The sequence below is a fragment of the Bison bison genome, unplaced genomic scaffold (assembly GCF_000754665.1).
Source record: "Bison bison bison isolate TAMUID 2011002044 unplaced genomic scaffold, Bison_UMD1.0 scf7180017864035, whole genome shotgun sequence".
NCBI lineage: Eukaryota > Metazoa > Chordata > Mammalia > Artiodactyla > Bovidae > Bison > Bison bison.
Window position 1 is genome coordinate 8,969,750 of NW_011494607.1, and position 20,253 is coordinate 8,990,002.

Below are 20,253 nucleotides of genomic sequence, written 5' to 3' on the forward strand. Positions count from 1 at the left end.
AGTCTGGCTCTAGGTCAGTGATCACACCATCGTGATTATCTGGGTCGGGAAGATCTTTTTTGTACAGTTCTTCTGTGTATTCTTGCCACCTCTTCTTAATATCTTCTGCTTCTGTTAGGTCCATACCATTTCTGTCCTTTATTGAGCCCATCTTTGCATGAAGTGTTCCCTTGGTATCTCTAATTTTCTTGAAGAGATCTCTAGTCTTTCCCATTCTGTTGTTTTCCTCTATTTCTTTGCATTGATCGCTGAGGAAGGTTTTCTTATCTCTTCTTGCTATTCTTTGGAACTCTGCATTCAGATGCTTATATCTTTCCTTTTCTCCTTTGCTTTTCGCTTCTCTTCTTTTCACAGCTATTTGTAAGGCCTCCCCAGATAGCCATTTTGCTTTTTTGCATTTCTTTTCCATGGTGATGGTCTTGATCCCTGGCTCCTGTACAATGTCATGAACCTCCGTCCATAGTTCATCAGGCACTCTATCTATCAGATCTAGTCGCTTAAATCTATTTCTCACTTCCACTGTATAATCATAAGGGATTTGATTTAGGTAATACCTGAATGGTGTAGTGGTTTTCCCTACTTTCTTCAATTTCAGTCTGAATTTGGCAATAAGGAGTTGATGATCTGAGCCACAGTCAGCTCCTGGTCTTGTTTTTGTTGACTGTATAGAGTTTCCCATCTTTGGCTGCAAAGAATATAATCAATCTGGTGATGTCCATGTGTAGAGTCTTCTCTTGTGTTGTTGGAACAGGGTGTTTGTTATGACCAGTGCATTTTCTTGGCAAAACTCTATTAGTCTTTGCCCTACTTCATTCTGTATTCCAAGGCCAAATTTGCCTGTTACTCCAGGTGTTTCTTGACTTCCTACTTTTGCATTCCAGTCCCCTATAATGAAAAAGACATCTTTTTTGGGTGTTAATTCTAAAAGGTCTTGTAGGTCTTCGTAGAACCGTTCAACTTCAGCTTCTTCAGCGTTACTGGTTGGGGCGTAGACTTGGATTACTGTGATATTGAATGGTTTGCCTTAGAAACAAACAGAGATCATTTTGAGATTGCATCCAAGTACTGCATTTCGAACTCTTTTGTTGACCATGATGGCTACTTCATTTCTTCTGAGGGATTCCTGCCCTCAGTAGTAGATACAATGGTCATCTGAGTTAAATTCATCCATTCCAGTCCATTTTAGTTCGCTGATTCCTAGAATGTCGACGTTCACTCTTGCCATCTCTTGTTTGACCACTTCCAATTTGCCTTGATTCATGGACCTGACATCCCAGGTTCCTACGCAATATTGCTCTTTACAGCATCGGACCTTGCTTCTATCACCAGTCACATCCACAACTGGATATTGTTTTTTCTTTGGCTCCATCCCTTCATTCTTTCTGGAGTTATTTCTCCACTGATCTCCAGTAGCATATTGGGCACCTACTGACCTGGGGAGTTCCTCTTTCGTATCCTATCATTTTGCCTTTTCATACTGTTCATGGGGTTCTCAAGGCAAGAATATTGAAGTGGTTTGCCATTCCCTTCTCCAGTGGACCACATTCTGTCAGACCTCTCCACCATGACCCGCCCGTCTTGGGTAGCCCCACGGGCATTGCTTAGTTTCATTGAGTTAGACAAGGCTGTGGTCCTAGTGTGATTAGATTGACTAGTTTTCTGTGAGTCAGATAAGTTAGTGAATGTCAGATAAGTCAAGATGTTTTTAAACTGCTTTGGATTCTTATGTTGCTTCCAGTCTCGTGCTATATCGAATATTCCTGTATATACATATTTGTAATCATGTGCTTGATATATCTATAGAGCAAATTACTAGACATGAAATTGTTTAAATTGCATTTAAAAACTTGATAGCTGTTTCCAGATTACCTCCTTAGAGTTTGTACCAGCATACGCCTCTATGTATGAGAGTATATATGAGCATTGTTTAGTTGCTAAGTCATATCTGATTCTTTTGCAACCCCATGAACTGTAGCCTGCCAGGCTCCTCTGTCCATGGGATTTCCCAGGCAAGAATCTAGGAGTGGGTTGCCATTTCCTTCTCCAGGGAATCTTCCCTACTCAGTTATCAAACCCACGTCTCCTGTTTTGGCAAGCAGACTCTACCACAGAGCCACCTGGGAAGCCCATGAGAGCATATATGTCATTTTCCCCACACCTTTACCAGTCTAGTGTAGTATCAAGCTCTTTGCAGTTTGCCCATCTTACTCCCTTGTTGGTGAAAACATGTATGTCTAGAGCCTCATGTATTTCTAAGATTACCCCCATGTTTGATGATTTGTTAAGAGGACTCACAGAACTCACCACATGTTTGCACTTACTTAGTATGATAGTTGGCTTATTTTAGTATAAAAGTTAATTTATATTTTTGTGTACTTTATAAAATTGGCATTGTTTGCTTTGTGATATGGGTTAATCATATCAGCAAATTTAAGATTTTTTGTTTTATAGTTTTAGCTTTTAGAAAATGCCAGACATTAAAAAAAAAAAAACAGCAGAGTGAACTCTGTCATTGTGTCCAAATTTGAAAGTTATCTTTTAACTTAAAGCTAAGTTTAGTCTCTGAATTGTGAGGTTGATTTTAACGGTGGAGAATATTTTTATTTAATACCTTAGATGGCGACTATCAAAAAGAAATAGGATCATGGCAGCAGATGATGACAATGGTGATGGAACAAGTTTATTTGATGTCTTTTCTGGTAAGAGCTCATTTTAAATGTCTTTCTAAATTTATTTAATTATAAAGTCATATATTTATTCTCATTGATAACACTGTCATTATCAACTTTTTCTCCTCACATGTAAATGAATACAATGAAGTGCTTGGCAAATAGAAAGTGCTTAGTAAGTGAGAACTTTCTTATTTTATACTTTCAGGCCTCTTAAATATAATAAAATTAACAACTTTGCCAGTATAAGCAGTAATGATTTTTTATTGTCATATTAAAAAATATAAGGGAAAAAATATAAGTAAAAAAGCTGGCTTAAAACTCAACACTCAAAAATGAAGATCATGGAATCCAGTTCCATCACTTCATGCAAACAGATGGAGAAAAAATGGAAATAGTGACAGACTATTTTGGGGGGCCAAAATCACTGTGGATAGTAACCATTAAATTAAAAGACACTTGTTTCTTGGAAGAAAAGCTATGACAAATCTAGACGTGTGTACGTGTTAAGTTGCTTCAGTTGTATTCAACTTTTTGCACCACCATGGACTGTAGCCCACCAAGCTCCACTGTCCATGGGATTCTCCAAACAAGAATACTGGAGTGGGTTGCCATTTCCTCCTCCCAGTGATCTTCCCGACCCAGGGATCGTACCCACATAGCTCCTGGTTGTCCTGTGTTGCAGGTGGATTCTTTACCATTAAGCCACCTGGGAAGCCTGACAAACCTAGACAGTAGAGACATCACTTTGCCGACCAAGGTCCATCTAGTCAAAGCTATGGTTTTTCCAGTAGTCATGTACAGATGTGAAAGTTGGACCATAAAGAAGGCTGAGTGCTGAAGAATTGATGCTTTCAAACTGTGGTGCTTTAGAATACTCTTGAGAGTCCCTTGGACAACAAGGAGATCAAACTAGTCAATCCCATAGAAAGTCAACCCTGAATATTCTTTGGAAGGACTTGATCCTGAAGTGCCAATACTTTGGTCACCTGATGCAAAGAGCCAACTCATTGGAAAAGACCCTGATGCTGGGAAAGATTAAGGGCAGGAGGAGAAGTGGGCGACAGGATGAGATGGTTGGAATGGCATTATCGACTCAATGGACATGAGTTTGAGCAAACTCTGGGAAACTGAAGGACAGGGGGGCCTGGTGTGCTGCAGTCCATGGGGTCACAGAGAGTCGGGCATGACTGAGTGACTGAACAGTGAACAAGGGGAATTCCCTGGTGGTCCAATGGTTAGGACTTGGTGCTTTCACTGATAAGGTGTATGTGTATGTGTTTATATATATATCCACACACACACATATACCATATATATACTTCTATATATATATATATATATGTGTGTGTGTGTGTGTGTGTGTGTACATATATGATAGATACTTGTTACTCTTGAAATTGATATTTCCAGTAAATGGAGTGGTACTTGCTTATTGTTGTTTTGGGTAGAATTAATAGTCACAAATAGATTATTAGTTTGAAAGAGATAGCCAAGACCTAATAGTAAAATAAGCTCATAAAATGGAAATATTTTTAGTAATATACAGATTTTAAACTTCCAAATCCTGACATAACATTTTAGTTCTTTGGTCTTAATTATGCTATGACAATCTCATTAAATTTTTTGAGGATATAGTTGTATATTTATTGATCAGAATTATGAATGCTATAGAATGAAAAGGGCACTTGTAAAACATGTCTAGTAGAATTCCATTTTTGCTTGATGGTGATTTAGTCACTAAATCATGTCTGACTCTTGGACCCCATGGACTGTAGCCTGCCAAACTCCTCTGTCCATCAGATTCTCCGGGCAAGAATACTGGAGTGGTTTGCCAGTTCCTTCTCCAGGGGATCTTCCTGCCACAGGGATCGACCCCAGGTCTAATTCCAGGCAGATTCTTTGCTAACTGAACTATGAGGAAAAATATGTTTAAAAAAATAATATCCATAGACATGAATAAATTCACATGGAATATGGCTGTCATAACCACTCTGGATAGCATTATTTGTTTTTTGGTGTCATTTAATTATTTTTGCTGATGTTTTTTCAAATTGTTATGCTGCTATATATTTGTCTTACAATATTTTTTCTTTGAAAAATTCTAAACCAATTAAAAAATGGAAAGTATAATATAATGACCACCTTTACTTTTGATTTAATTCATAAGTATCACAACTGTAACTCTTATTTTGAAGGACAAAACTATTTTGTTATTCTCATTTGCTGGAAATAGCTGTTTTCATTTCTGTATATTGCTCTCTCAAGTTTTTGTCCACATGCATACATTGTTTGATAGATACACAGTGTACATTTTTATTTTTACTAGTTAACATAATTTCACAAACATTTTTATTCCTATAACATTTTTGTACTTGTCTTCTATTATATCTATAGTTTCAGACTTATAGAAAAGTTGCAAGAATAAGAACATGAAAGGAGCCTTTTACCTATGCCTGTGGCTTTAACACTGTGCACATACTTTTTAATTTATACACATACATACACACAGTTTTTTCCCTGACCTATTTGATAACCAGTTGTATACATTATGGTACCTTACATCCAAATACTTCAGTGTATATTTCACGAGCAAAAGTTGGTTTTCTTACATAAAGACAGCATAATCATCAATTTCAGTAAATTTAACACTAATTCTATAATTTTATTTAGTCTGCCATCTTTATACCAGTTTTATCAGTTACTACAATAATGTCCTTTATTGCTGTGATTGGATTTAGACCTATCATTTTAAAAGTTTAGTTTGTCTCATCAGTTTTTTTCCTTTCTGATTTTCTTGCCTTTTTCAAGTATTTGAATGTATTTTAGAATTTCATTCTGATTTACAAATTAGCTTTTTGGTTATACCTTTCTGCAGTGGTTTTTATAATTGGTTGCTCAAGGGACTGCAATATACATCTTTAACATTTTATAGTCTAGTTATTAAAAGGTAAGAATCTTTATGTAAGATGTAGAGTCTTGTACATATAGTTGCATTTGACCTCTTCCATCCCTTTTTGTTAAAAATGTCTCGAACCCCATGGTACAGTGCTGTAATTTTTATTTTAGCCTGTTGTATGTATCTTAAATAAACTAAGAGGAGTTAAACCAATTAAGATGAAATATTAGTCTTTTGTATTTACTCAGTTATTTACCGTTTTTGTCCTTCTAGTATTCTCTAGTATCCTTCTAGCATCACTTTCTCCCCGTTGTCTCTTTTCTTCTGGGACTCCAGGTATATAGTATGTGAGAACTCGGGATATTCTATAGGTTAGTAAGTGATCTTTTTAAAAATATTTTTTCCTCTCGTCTTGCAATTGGATAATTTATTGATCTGTCTTCAAGCTCACCGCCTCTTCTGTTGAATCTTTTTACCTTAGGTATTGTAGTTTCAGTTTTAGAATTTTCATTTGGTTTTGGAGTTGTTTTTATTTGTCTACCAAGATTTCCTTTGATAAATTTTGAATTGCGTTTAGGACATTGTAAATGTTTGAGATATATGATTCTGTTATATTCCTCTGAAAAGTGCTAGTGTTTTGATTTTAGCAGGCATTTATCTCAACTGAACTTGATCTTCTGTCTTCCCTGTGGTGAACAGTAGCTGAAATCTCTGTTTAGCTACAGAGATTTTTTAGGTTTTAGCTGGACTCCTGGGAGTTTTAACCTTTACTTGTGTTATTCAGATTTGGGCACAATTTGGGGAGTCCTCTGTGGCTCTTTGGATTTCCTCTTTCTGGTTGCTGTTATCACCCCCAAAATTTTTTCTCTAGTTCTTCAAGCTATTAGGACTAGAAGTGTCCATTTGAGTTTCTCTGCCTGCTGTGGCTCCAACTAGGGCTTATCTTTGCACAAAAACTTGTTAAACAAAAAAAAAAGGGGGGGTAGGAATTCATTGCTTTTTGCAGGGGTCATCTCCTCTCCAGTTTTTGCCTGCTTTGGATTGCTCTTTAGTTCTTCAGATAGCTTTTTTTTTTTTAATTTAGCTACAGTTTGCATATAATATTACAGTAATTTCAGATGTACAATATAATAATTCCATATTTGTATATATTGTGAAATGATTGCACAGTAAATCCAGTGATAGAGCATTAACTAAAGTTAGCTTTTAGTATTTTGTTTAGAGTTTTTATTTTTGCAGGAAGATTGTTCTGATACTGGATTGGGAATCTTCTGACTAGTATGGTTTTGAAAGTGAGTTTTTAAGTCTGTATCTATGTACTAAGATGTGCATGTTTATAAGGACGTACAAAAGCTTCTAAACAGTTTTCTTTTTTGGCACAAGACTGATACTCCTTTTCTGGTCCTTCAGAGTAGAAATGGAAAAACTTCACTAAGTACACAGAGTCAGTTTTAACTAGTCTTTGATTTTTTTTTTTTCCCCAGCTTCTCCTCTTAAAAATAATGATGAAGGTTCTTTGGACATATATGCTGGGTTGGACAGTGCTGGTTCTGGTATGTAAATTCTGTAACAAACTACTGTCTCATTTTGTTTGGTCAGTCTGTTGGAAGTGTTTATTTTGTTGTTACCAATTCCTGGCATAACTCATAGCTTCTCAACAGTTTGCCTTTTCTTTGAAGTGATTGTACTCAGGTAACTATTTTTCACCCAAATCTTTATTGGTGAAAAAATTAGCCCTTAGGTTTGTTTTTCATCTGGGTGTCAGATTTAATCAGACCTTATGGAAGAGTATTTTGTACCATTGAAAATAAAGCTGGTAGTGGTGACTACATATATTACCTTACACACTGTTACAGGCTACGTGATATAAGAACTCTTTTGAAAAGGGTAGGTACTATATATATTTTCAAATGAATCAGTATGAGTATAATATGCAGAGTCTAATGACCTGTCTAATTGAGAAAACTTCTGCAATCAAATTTTTCAAAGCTTCAAACAAATATGATCTTTACGTCTGATTTGTTGACAAATTTGTTTTAGGTAAAGTGGTTTTCCAGTTCTAATCTGAAATTAGTATAGATTTAGATGAAATACAAAAGATGGAGAAATGTATAGCTCTTTGGGTAGAGGTAGACACTATATCAAAACGCTTAACATGTATATTTTTCTTTTTTTACCCTAGTTTTATTGAGATATAATTGACTTATAATATTAAGTAGGTTTAAAAATGTATAGTATGTTATTTTATCAACACATAAATATTGTTCACTTAAATATTGTGAAATGGTTACCACCATAGCATTAGCTAACACCTGTATAGCATCACATGATTACCATCTCTTTAAGATTACTCTCAGCAATTTTTGATTATGTAAAATAGTGTTATTAACTATAATCACTATGCTGTACATGATATCCCCGGAACTTAATAATCTTATAGCTGGATGATAGTTTGTACTTGTCCACAAACTTGACAGAGTTTGATCAATATCTCTTTTTCCCCACCCCTAGCCCTTGGTAACCATTTTTAGTCTCTTTTTCCATACATTTCAGTTTTTAATTTTTTTTTTTTTTTTGGCCCCTCTGCCGGGCTTATGGGATTTTAATTCTCCCGTCAGGAGTGGAACCCGTGCCCCCTGCATTGAAAGCATGTAGTCTTAACTTGTGGACTGCCAGGCAGTTCCCTTTATTGAAATATACTTGACTTACATTGTTTTGTTAGTTTCAGGTATACAGTAAAGTGATTCAGTTAGATAGATAGAGATATATTCTTTTTTTGTCTTCTTTTCCATTATAGGTTATTATAAGATATTAAGTATGGTTGCAGATTTTAAATTCAAGTTTTTAATTCGAGTTGATTTCTGTGTGTGCTATATAAATATAAGGGTCTACTTTCTTTCTTTTGCTTGTGGCTGTCCAGTTTTCCCAGCACCATCTATTGAAGGGACTATCCTTTCCCCATTGTATATTCTTGGCTCCTTTGTCATAAGCTGGGACCGTATACGTGTGCCTGCCTGCGAAGCCACTTCAGTCGTGTCTAACTCTTTGCAACCGTATGGACTGTGGTCTGCCAGGCTCTTCTGTCCATGGGATTCTCCAGGCAAGAATACTGGAGTGGGTTGCCATGTTCTTCTCTAATGGATCTTCCTGACCCAGGATCAAACCCAGGTCTCCTGTGTTGCAGGCAGATTCTTTACCACCTAGCCGCCTGTGACTGTACATGCCTGCCTTTATTTCTGGGCTTTCTATTCCGTTCCACTGATCTCTGTATCTGTTTTTTTTTTTTTTCCCCATGGGGGTATTTTCTGGTGTGGACCAGAAAACTTGCTAGACAAATTGTAAAAGAGCTGTAGCACTTATGTGTTTGTTCTTATTCCTATAAAAATATACTTTTGATTACTACAGTGTTGTATTATAGTTTGAAATCAGGAAGTGTAATGCCTCCTTCCTTCATCTTCTTTCTCAAGATTGCTGTGGTTATTTGCAGTCTTGTGGTTCCATACATATTTTAGGATTGTTTTTCCCATTTCTTAGAAAAATGCCGGAGTTTTTATAGGATTTTATCAAATCTGGAAATACTTATTTTAATGGAAGGGTTTCTTCTTTGTTTTAGACAGTGCATCCAAATCCTCTGTACCATCCAGGAATTGTTTGGATTTATATGAAGAAATCCTGACTGAAGAAGGAACTGCAAAGGAGGCAACATATAATGATGTATGGATTACCAGAATTATGAACAACGGTTATTTTGTGCTTTGATATCTCCTGAAATGCAGGCATTGGCTAACTTCTGAATAGGCATTCTATGTTTGAGAAGTAGCTCTTAGACTAAAAGAACATTTACATCAGTTTCTGCCTTCCAATCTGCTTTGAAACAGTGTCTTCTGAATGTTTGGCTAAATGTAGTTATAATTTTGCTTAATTAAATTTAAGTATCTATGTAAAATCTCAACAGGTAAATCAGTGTGATAAAACATTTTGTCTTTTTATGATTTGTACTACATTATAAATTGTCCCAAGACTTCATGCAGGCAAATTTCTTTCTACCTTATTTGAATTTAAAGTTTGGAGACTGAATGTGAAACTAAAGAAAGTAACATTATTGGCAGGCCTAACTTAAAAACCAGTAATCTAACTAAATACCTGTTAATAGAAATAGACCTCATTTACTCTATTTTGTGAGTTGATTTACAAAATTTTAAATATTTTGAAATGTCATTTAAGTTAAAAAAAAAATTTAAAATGATGCTTGATCTTCTTGTATTTTACAGTTGCAGGCAGAATATGGAAAATGTCAGCTGCAAATGAAAGAGCTGATGAAAAAGTTTAAAGAAATACAGACACAGGTAGAATTATAATGAATATTTTATTTTTGCCTTATTAGCCTTTAAAATACAAATTTAGTAAAATCCTTTGTTAGAAATTAAAATGCTAAAGGATTGACAGATTATAAGGAAACTTTTTTTCAAAGTATTATGTGAAATATCAAATCTGGCCAAATATGCATTATTTCCAGTGTCAATGAAACTGATAAAACTGCTTGATTTGTTCAATGATATTGTCCAATGATTAAATAACTGTTGCTAGACTAGTTAATAGTTAAAGAATAGAAAATTTTGATTGTATAGGTGGTTTAAAAGAATGGCTTGAGGAGCCAAGATTAGAATGACTGATGGGGGAAAATGGTGGTACCCTCACAGTTTTTGCCAGAGTGACTTTTTTTGTTATGCTGCAGAATCAGGAATGTCCTGTTCTGATTTTTATGTTTTGATAGTTGTTTCTTTTTCTTTTCCCTTTCTCCCAAAGAGCCAGTCAGTCCTCAATTCATTCTTTGTTCACCTAAGAATTAGTATATTATTTCAACTTAAACTTCCAGTTATTAAATATAACACAAATTTTATAATTTCCAAAATAATTACCCAGGCAGAACTTTTTTTCTGTTTATTTATTGGTTTTTCATTTTGATTCCTCTTTTAAATTGTTTCATTTTAAATAGCCTTTCTTTGGTGCCAGTTTCTTCTCTGAATCTCAAACTCCCCATTTGTATAATGAGCATCACTGTACTCCTCCTATGACTATGAGAATTTCATAAAATAAAATAAGTCATGCCTAGCATGTAGTTAGCATTCAGTAATCAATAGCTATTATAAACAGTGGTTTATTCCATAGATACATACTTTACTAAATATATTTTATGATGTTTAGAATTTTAGCTTAAAAAATGAAAACCAGTCCCTTAAGAAAAATATCTCAGCACTTATCAAAACAGCCAGAGTGGAAATAAACCGCAAGGATGAAGAAATAAATAATCTTCACCAAAGGTATGATTGAGGGATGTGGATATGTTTGTAAATTACATGAATATTGCTATGTGGAATATTTTTAACTTTGAAAAGATAATGAAAATCATGCATTTTGTTAAATTTTTAAGGTTTCACTGAGAGGAGATAATATTCTAATAATATATTGTCATAATGATTTCTGTATGATTAGTAATAGAATATTGCCACATACCTCTCTGAATGTATCCAGTTTTATAATATACTGGGATCTTGTTCTGATATTCTTTGATCCTGAGAAGATGATGGTGTATGTCATGGGTTCCAGAAGGGGCCCACCAAATTACTAAAATACAAGGAGGATGTCTGTGTTATACATTCTGTCATAGACAACTCTTAAAATATCTCTCAATTATATATTCTTTTTCCTCTGAAATAGATTTTCTACTTAATTTCTCTCTCTCTGTCTCTCACTTTTTTTTTTTTTTGTTTGGGGCAGTATTTGGCTTCAGAGAATTGCATCTCTTCTCCTTGATAGTCCAAACCTCCAAAACAGTTATCGAAATTTGCTATCTCTGTTTCTCCACCTCCCATTTCTACTCACTCTCGAACCCAGTCCACTCTGACCTTTTCCTCCTGTGACTACCACTAAATTCATCATCTAGTTTTGACTTCTCATTTTAACTTGTCTTTACACACAATTTGACATAGTTGACCCTTTTTTCTTGAAATAGTTTCTCCCTTTGGGTTTCATGATCCTTAGTTTTCTTCCTAACTTGAGACTTATTTTTCTGGTGAAGTTGGTTTTCTTCAAAGCTATATCTTTACTTTCCTTTCTCTTTCAGTATTTTCTTTTGATGTAATCTTACTTGTACTAGTCAGTTCCATTTATATGTAGATAACTACTTTACATCTGTACAAAATTTTCAAAATTACCTCATCCAAAACTGAATTCAAGATTGAACCCATTCCATTGTTCCTTGCTTAGTGGATTCCCCAACATTTATTCAGCTGGTGCAAGCTAGAGAGACTGAAGGATAGAATGACCATTTAATTTATTGCCCAAACCAGGATACTTTTGAGAGTAGAAGGAAGTGCTGTTAGTAATTACACTGATATTACTTGGCAAACTGGGACTTGCAGGCACCCTGCCTTGGAGTCATCAGTGACACTTAGCTCTTTGTCATCCTTCAGATCCAATTCATTACCATGTCCTGTTGATTTTTATGTCTGTATTCTCTCAACTCATTCATTTCTCTCCTATTTCTACTGTCACTGCTACCCATCACCTCTCAGCTAAACTGGCAGTGGTCTCTGTGCTCAAAACTGTTTATCACCTCTTGCTCCTTCCAGCCTCTGGTTTCTCACTTCTTAATATTAAAGCCACAGGATACTTTGTAAAGGACAACTTAGGTCATCTATCACAGAACTACCCCATCCCACCTCTTCTCCTCTTTTTCCCTGCCACTCTTCCTTCCCTCCCTTCTTTTCTTTCTCCTGTAGTGAAGGAAATCTGAATGACATTGGCAAGTGCTGGGAGAGAACTGAGAGGTCCTTCAGGCTTTATTTGAGCAAAATAAATGAAAGAGAGTTCCTTATTTTAAAAACTTATCCATTACATTGGAAACTGGTAAATTCTTATACTTTTTCTTTTTTACAAAGTAAAATTAGTTTTGCCGGTATGTGGACCCCCAATTTTAAAGTGTATCACATGTGATTAAACCTTGGATTATTAAAAAGGAATTAACCTTGTTTTTGGTGTATATTTCTATTTCTCAATAGACTGTCAGAGTTTCCACATTTTCGGAATAATCATAAAACTTCAAGGACATCAGATCTAGTTAAAACAAAAGATCTTAAATCCAGATCTCCCCATTTGGATGACTCTTCAAAGACTGATCACAGAGTGAAAAGTGATGTTTCTAAAGATGTACATTACAGCACTTCACTGCCAAACCATGAAAAGGAAGGAAAATCACACTGTGAAAAAAAGAGCACTTTGCATTTGCCTACATCTGTTGAAAAACACTCCACCAATGGCATTTGGTCACGTTTCCATTATCAGGTTGGTGAGAGCAATTCAAATGAGGATCATAGAAGAGGAAGGAAAGATAGTCGACACAGCCAGTACAACCGGGGGACTGACAGAATACGAAAAGACTTGAGCACTAGCTATGGTGATGGTGAACCGAGGAACACAGAGGCCAGTCAAAGACTACAAGGACATCCTGAGAAATATGGTAAAGGTGAACCAAAGGCTGAAAGCAAAACTGCAAAGTTGAAAAGTAACACGGATTTAGATTATAAAAATGAACGCATCAGCTCTTCTTGGGAGAAAGAAAGCTCTAGAGACAAGTCACACACTCGACTAGAATCTCAAAGTGACAAAAAACTCGAAAGACAAAGTGAAAGATCACAAAATGTAAATAGAAGAGAACTTAAATCACAAGACAAAGAAGAAAGAAAAGTTGATCAGAAGTCAAAATCAGTAGGGAAAGGCCAGGATCATTGGAGAAGATCTGAACGAGCGGTGCTTCCGCATTCCAAAAATGAACCATCAAAGTCTTCACACAATTCAAATAAATACCATCTAGAGGAGAGAAGAGGCTGGGAAGATTGTAAAAGAGACAGGGCTGTAAGTAATCATAGTTTTCAAGAAGGAAGATGTCCCTCTTCTCTTTTAGCCAGTAGAACTCACAAACACATTGATTCCACAGAAGTTGATTCTGTGCACCAGCGGGAAAATGCACCTTTCAGAGCAGAAAGGCACAGAACTGAAGAAAAGAGGAAAAGGGAACGAGAGAACAAAGAAGAAAATAAGCATATCAGAAATGAAGAAAGAGTACCTCCAGGACATTTGCAGAAGACTAACAAAGAAACTAAGAAAACCACCGCAGACTTAAAGAGACAGAATGAGCCAAAAAATGATAAAGGGGAAGTCTCTAACAATGATGTTTCTGAAGGAGCAAATAATAAGGAGCCAGCAGTTAGAGCTGAGAGTGCCCTAAATGAACCACAAAACAAAGACTTAAAGTTGAGCTTTATGGAAAAATTGAACTTAACTCTTTCTCCTGCTAAAAAGCAGCCTGTTTCTCAGGATAATCAGCATACAATAACGGATCCTCCCCAATCCTGTGACATATGTGATTCTGAGTCATTGGTGCAGGCTAAGACTGTGACATGTGTTCCCTCTGTCAGTGACCATATCACAGAGGAAACCAAATCTGAGTTATTGGAACCAAAGGATGCTCTTACAGCAGCATTTCAACCCAGGACCAGTATTTCAGAACGGAAAGTAGAAGAAAATAGTTTGTCTGTTGCATCTGTGGAGAATACTGTGCCTTGTGACACACCCATATGTGGCACAGAGACTTCCTTCTCAGCACCTGTGGAAATGGAACCATCAGAATCTTCGTTATCTTCATCCACAGAAATGAAACAGACTGTTAATGGTGCCAGGGCAGCAGTTCCTGTGAAAATAGACATAGTACAGACAAATGTTTCTCAGAACGTTGGCTTGGAATTGGATAGCAAAAGAAACAGTGACTTAAATTCTTGTAGTATTTCTGAAGAGGCAGAAATGAAGGAGGCTTTTTCAACAAATGTGACCAAATCCAGTGAAAGCATTTTGCAGCCTTCAGTTGAAGAAACTGACATTCTGCCAGCCGTCCTTTCAGAAGGTGGTACACCAAAACTTGAGCCTTCTCTTGTAGACCCACCACTGGTTGAGAATAAGTCTTGTCATTTGGATCCTTGCTTACCTAGAGAGACTCCAGAATCTTCACTTCAGCAGACTGAGTTAATGGATGACACAGTGGAAGTTGGTGAAACAAACTCAGTATATCATGATGATGAGAACTCAGTTCTGAGCATTGACTTTAATCAACTGAGACCTATTCCAGAAGCCATCAGTCCTCTGAATAGTCCAGTGAGACCTGTAGCAAAAGTTCTTAGACTGGAAAGTGCATCTCAAGTTCCATTATATAATAATAATCATAAAGGTAATACTTTATATTATCTTCTATAATTTATCTTTATGTGAGAATGTAAAAATACACCAGCAAGATGAATTAATGCTTTTTATTTGATAATATAACTAGTGTTTAGACCTCTATTGTTAACTAGTAATGTACATTGAGCCTTTAGTCTAGATTTAGGTAATGCTTATTTATACAAAAAAGAGAATGGTGGGACAGATTGTTTCAAATATTCTTTGCCTGTTTTCAGATACTTCTTATTTAAAAACCATCATCAAATGGCATAGAGTAGGTGATGCTGCTAACATCAAGAAATGAACAGTTGGTTTTGCTGGTTACCCAAATGATCAAACTGCACTATCATTATCAGGCACCTTCTCAGACCAGTAAAGATGAATCATATGATAAGTGTTAGACATTAACATTCTGCTTTTTTTTAAAAAAAGCTATTAAAATAACAAATTGCCTCAACATTTAATTTTTTGTTATATTTAACGTGGAAATGTTAAATGACAAACACTGATTGGTCATGTGGCAATACTATGCTTTTCTCTTTCACAGATGTGTTTCTACCAAATTCAGCTCATTCTACCTCCATGAGTCAGTCTGATCTCAACAAGGAAAATCAAAAGCCAATATGCAAATCTGACAAATTTGCAGAAGCAGACTCCCATAAGAATTCATCTTTAGATGAATTAGAAGAAGGAGAAATTATAAGTGACAATGAAAAACCTGAACCACAAAGAAGTTTTGACAAAAGTGCCAAACCAAGAGCTTCTACAGAAGTGCAGAACACAAAAACTAGCCCAGAAAGTAGGAAAAGCTCTGTGCATTTGGATAAAGACAATAGGAAGATATCCTCTATGAAAATGCATCAGACCAAAAGCAGATGGAACAGAAGACGAAGTGAATCTAGCAGATCTTCAAAAACAGAGAAGAAAGAGAGGTCAATGAGCACTTCCAGCCTGGAAAAAATAGTTCCAATCATTGTCACACCCTCTTCTGTCCGAGAGATTATGCACATGTTACGAATGATAAGAAAACATGTAAGGAAAAATTATATGAAATTCAAGGTAAAATTTTCATTAATACAATTTCATAGAATTATTGAGTCAGCAATTTTGAGTTTTACATCACTAATTAAATACCTGGACTTGTCCAAAATATCTAAGTCAGTGACTACTTTACAGAAGAATCTCTGTGATGTTATAGAATCCAAACTCAAGCAAGTTAAAAAGAATGGTATCGTGGATCGTTTATTTGAACAGCAGCTGCCAGATATGAAAAAAAAATTGTGGAAATTTGTAGATGAACAGCTCGATTATTTGTTTACAAAACTTAAGAAAATCTTTGTAAAGTTTTGTGACTCCATGAATGTTGGCAGTGATAGTGACGAAGGAAAGCTTGAAAAGAAAAGTAAAGAGAAAGCACGATCTTCACACTGTCAGAAGGGGAATATAAACAACTTGGGCAAAGAAATGTTGAAAGAGAAATCCCCCAAATCAGAAGATTATGGTTCTTCTAAGTATTCAGTAGGTTGTAAAAAATCTGAGGAAAAACATCAAGAGCAAAAGAATTCCAATAGTAACACAATAAAGCATGACATTAAAAAGACTGCTAACACTTCCTTTGATAATATGAAGAATCCTCAATCTGAAGCGCATTCCTTGGAGCCAAACTGCCTGAGCACCCCAAAGCCAGGAAAAATTGAAGGTAGCGCCACAGAGGATGCCCAGACATCCCAGCTTGTGCCTTTGAAGCCAGAACGCAGTTTTGAGATTCTTACTGAACAGCAGGCGTCTAGCCTTACATTTAATTTAGTGAGTGATGCACAGATGGGAGAGATATTTAAAAGTTTGTTGCAAGGTTCTGATCTTTTGGACAACAGTGTTAACTGTAATGAAAAAAGTGAGTGGGAGTTAAAGACACCAGAGAAACAGCTGCTAGAGAGTCTCAAATGTGAATCTATACCAGCTTGTACAACTGAAGAGCTCGTTTCAGGGGTGGTTTCTCCCTGCCCTAAGATAATCAGTGATGACAACTGGTCCTTACTGTCATCTGAGAAAGGTCCATCTCTGTCTTCAGGGCTTTCATTGCCAGTTCATCCGGATGTGTTGGATGAAAATTGTATGTTCGAAGTGTCCACTAACATAGCTTTAAGTAAAGATAATGTATGTGGTTCAGAAAAGAGCAAGCCCTACATTTCTTCCATACTTCTTGAGGATCTAGCCGTCTCTTTAACAGTACCATCGCCTCTGAAGTCAGATGGCCATCTCAGTTTTTTAAAGCCAGAAGCTTTGTCTAATTCAACGCCTGAAGAAGTTATTAGTGCCCATTTTAGTGAGGATGCCTTACTGGAGGAAGAGGACGCATCTGAACAGGATATTCATTTAGCCCTGGAGTCTGATAATTCAAGCAGTAAATCAAGTTGTTCTTCATCATGGACAAGCCGGCCTGTTGCTCCAGGCTTTCAGTACCACCCTAACCTCCCCATGCACGCTGTCATAATGGAAAAGTCCAACGATCACTTCATCGTGAAAATTCGGCGTGCGGCACCATCTACCTCCCCTACTCTTGTACAGAATACAGTGGCTGATGAATATCTGCCGAGAGTGGAAAAGGAAGCTGATGAAGCAGTGGAGGAAGAATGTATTTCATGTCAGAACAGAGTTTTTAAATCTGTGGAGGAACTGAAAAATTCCAGTAAGAATGTTGATGGCAGATTAGTTCATGAGGAACAAGACTGTGTGATACAAACAGAAGTTCCTGACATATATGAATTTCTTAAAGATGCTTCAGGTAAAGTGAGTCAAAGTACCGAAGAGGCTGAAGAATGTTTGAAGTTGCATCAAGTATGGGAACCAAAAGTGCCTGAAAGCACTGAAGAATTGCCTCCAGTGGAAGAAATTCCACATTCTGTTGAGGATCATCTTCCAAGCACATGTATAGACCTCACAAAAGATCCAGTCACCGAGACCAAAAAGTTGGGGGAATTAGTAAAAGTAACAGTTTTAAATATTGATCAGTTGGGATGTTCTGGAAGTAGTGTGGATCAAAATGCTCCAGTATTAGACAATATGCAGCCTGAAACTGTTGATACTTTTATTGATTTGACACAAGATGTTTCAAGTGACAGTAAAAATGAAGGTAACCATCCTGCTATAGTTGTTGAAGACTTGGGGTGTCCAGTGATATGTGTCGATGAAGATAACTCGAAGGAAGAAAATGTGCAGGTGGCGAACAGGCCTTTGGAATGCGTCATTGAGGAGGCCTGTATCGATCTAACCTTGGAAGCTTCCAGTTTGGATGAAGTGAAAAAGGATGATTTAAACTCAGAGTCAGCATTGAATTCCAACAGTTCAGAGTTGCCTGGGATGTTGGATAACCCTCACAAAAAGAGAAGAAATCTTTCTGATCTAAATCCTTCTTCTCAGAAAAAACAGAGAAAGGATACAGACTTAACCAGTAGGGAAAAGACCAAAAAAATTACCCAAGACTCTGGTGAAAATGGTAATGCTCATCGAAGGAAAGCCAGTAAGAAAAAGGCCCCTTCAGTGACTAAAGACCCCTCATCTTTAAAGGAAAGCCCAGGGACTAAGGATGCATCAACAGCGTCTGCCACTTCTTTTACAAGCCTTTCTGCAAAGAATGTTATTAAAAAGAAGGGAGAAATTATAGTTTCGTGGACAAGGTAAGAATCTTAAGAGACTATTAAATCACCGGGAAATTTTGAGACACCAGAAATCTATCATGTCATAGTTTTATCCCAACTTAAAATACGTAAAGGGATCACTTCAAAAATGGCCAAAGTTGGTAGAAAATACACTCTAGGATACAGCCCAGCTGTACTGTAGAACAGTCTAGAGCAGTGGTTGTTGACCAGGGATGTGTACTGGCATGATGGACAGAACTTTTCACTATGTTTACCTCACTTTTTCAATGGAAAAAAGAAATCTTTCACTCATAAGGGACCTAGTGTACACAAATTTTCTTTAGAAAGGAGGAATGACAGGTGGTGAATAGGACAAAAAGTGTGAGTAATTTGAGTTTTCCCCTGAAATTAGAAGTTTCAAAAAAAAGTTTTATAAGTTTTGTTGTATTTTAATGTGAACTTAAAAATGCAGATGTAAAGACCGCATTTCAGATGTAAAGGCAACCACAGTTGTGAATCATTAAGCTAGAGGAACATGATCTCCAGGCTGGCTAGAGTGTATAATGATACTGAATTTTCTTGAAATTGGGATCAGTTTTAATACCTCAGTCCTCCATGCTTTCATTTCAGGTAACCTGTAGATGGTAAAATCTCAGAGATTGTAATAACAAACATTGGTTCAGACCATGTAGAAAAAGCAAAGCTCTAGGGATCAGAAGATCTGAATTCCATATTACTTTTTGGTTCTTCTCACCTATTAAGTCTGTGATCACGTTTGGGCCCTAACTTTATTAGTACTATTTACACACTACAGGTAGAATTTTAAGGAAATCTTTCATTCTTATTGTTAGAAAATACATTAGTGTATTTGTTTTAGAAAATTTGGAAAATATGTATGAACTCAAAGATTAAAATCATCTATAATCTTATCTCTCAGATAACCATTGTCCATTATTTGAGTATATACACTTTTCCTTTTTTGATGAGTTTTAACAAAAATGCCAATTCTTATTAGTAGATATTAAGAAAGTGGACTTTTTTTTACCTTTCTGTTCTAACTTACAGAAACTAATTAAACATTTTTTCCCCCTTCAGAAATGATGACCGGGAAATTTTATTGGAATGTCAGAAAAAAGGGCCATCATTGAAAACATTTACTCATTTAGCTGCTAAGTTGAATAAAAATCCATATCAGGTAACTACCCAAATTTTACATCTCTATTGTTTCACAGATGGTACTATTCTAAATACTTGGATTTTATTTTTAATGTGTTTAAAATAAATATATATTTATTAGCTAATGTCTTTAAAAGTATTGCTCTTTGGAGAATTCCCTCGTCATCCAGTAGATAGGACTCTGTACTTTCATTACCAAGGGTGTGGATTCAGTCCTGGTTGGGGAACCAAGGTCCTGCAAGCTGCACAGTGGGGCCAAAAAAAAAAAAGTATGGTTCTTCATGTTCTTCAGGTAGAACTGTTAAAAGCTTGGTGAATGTGGAAGAAATTTGAAACAATCCTAATTCTTTTTTCTGTCATTTTACCATTTACTTATTTGATCTCAAGCAATTTTGTAATGATAGTTTCTTGCTTAAGAAAGTTTAATATTGAAAAGTTAAATAGCAGTTACCTTTATTATGAAGATACTTTGTTTTTCGAAACATTACTTTACCATTATTATTAAGGGTAGCTTTCTCTGTCTTTAAATGTTTTCTTTTTTTTTTTCCACAAATCAGAAGGCTGACTTTATTTTTTTTATTTTTAAAAAAATTTATTTATT

General features: G+C 35.9%; 1 protein-coding gene across 5 annotated transcripts in view; it reads left to right on the top strand.

The window, feature by feature from the left end:
* The window catches only part of CASP8AP2 (caspase 8 associated protein 2), a 34,986-nt gene that overhangs the window by 11,976 nt on the left and 2,757 nt on the right, over positions 1 to 20,253 (top strand). For all 5 annotated transcript variants that reach the window (XM_010834710.1, XM_010834711.1, XM_010834715.1 and 2 more), the window contains exons 2-9: positions 2,617 to 2,699; positions 7,053 to 7,121; positions 9,182 to 9,282; positions 9,840 to 9,914; positions 10,774 to 10,889; positions 12,630 to 14,848; positions 15,386 to 18,515; positions 19,572 to 19,671. In XM_010834710.1, the coding sequence (XP_010833012.1) occupies positions 2,645 to 2,699; positions 7,053 to 7,121; positions 9,182 to 9,282; positions 9,840 to 9,914; positions 10,774 to 10,889; positions 12,630 to 14,848; positions 15,386 to 18,515; positions 19,572 to 19,671 (5,865 nt within the window). In that variant the 5' untranslated portion in view covers positions 2,617 to 2,644. The remainder of the gene's footprint in view (positions 1 to 2,616; positions 2,700 to 7,052; positions 7,122 to 9,181; positions 9,283 to 9,839; positions 9,915 to 10,773; positions 10,890 to 12,629; positions 14,849 to 15,385; positions 18,516 to 19,571; positions 19,672 to 20,253) is intronic.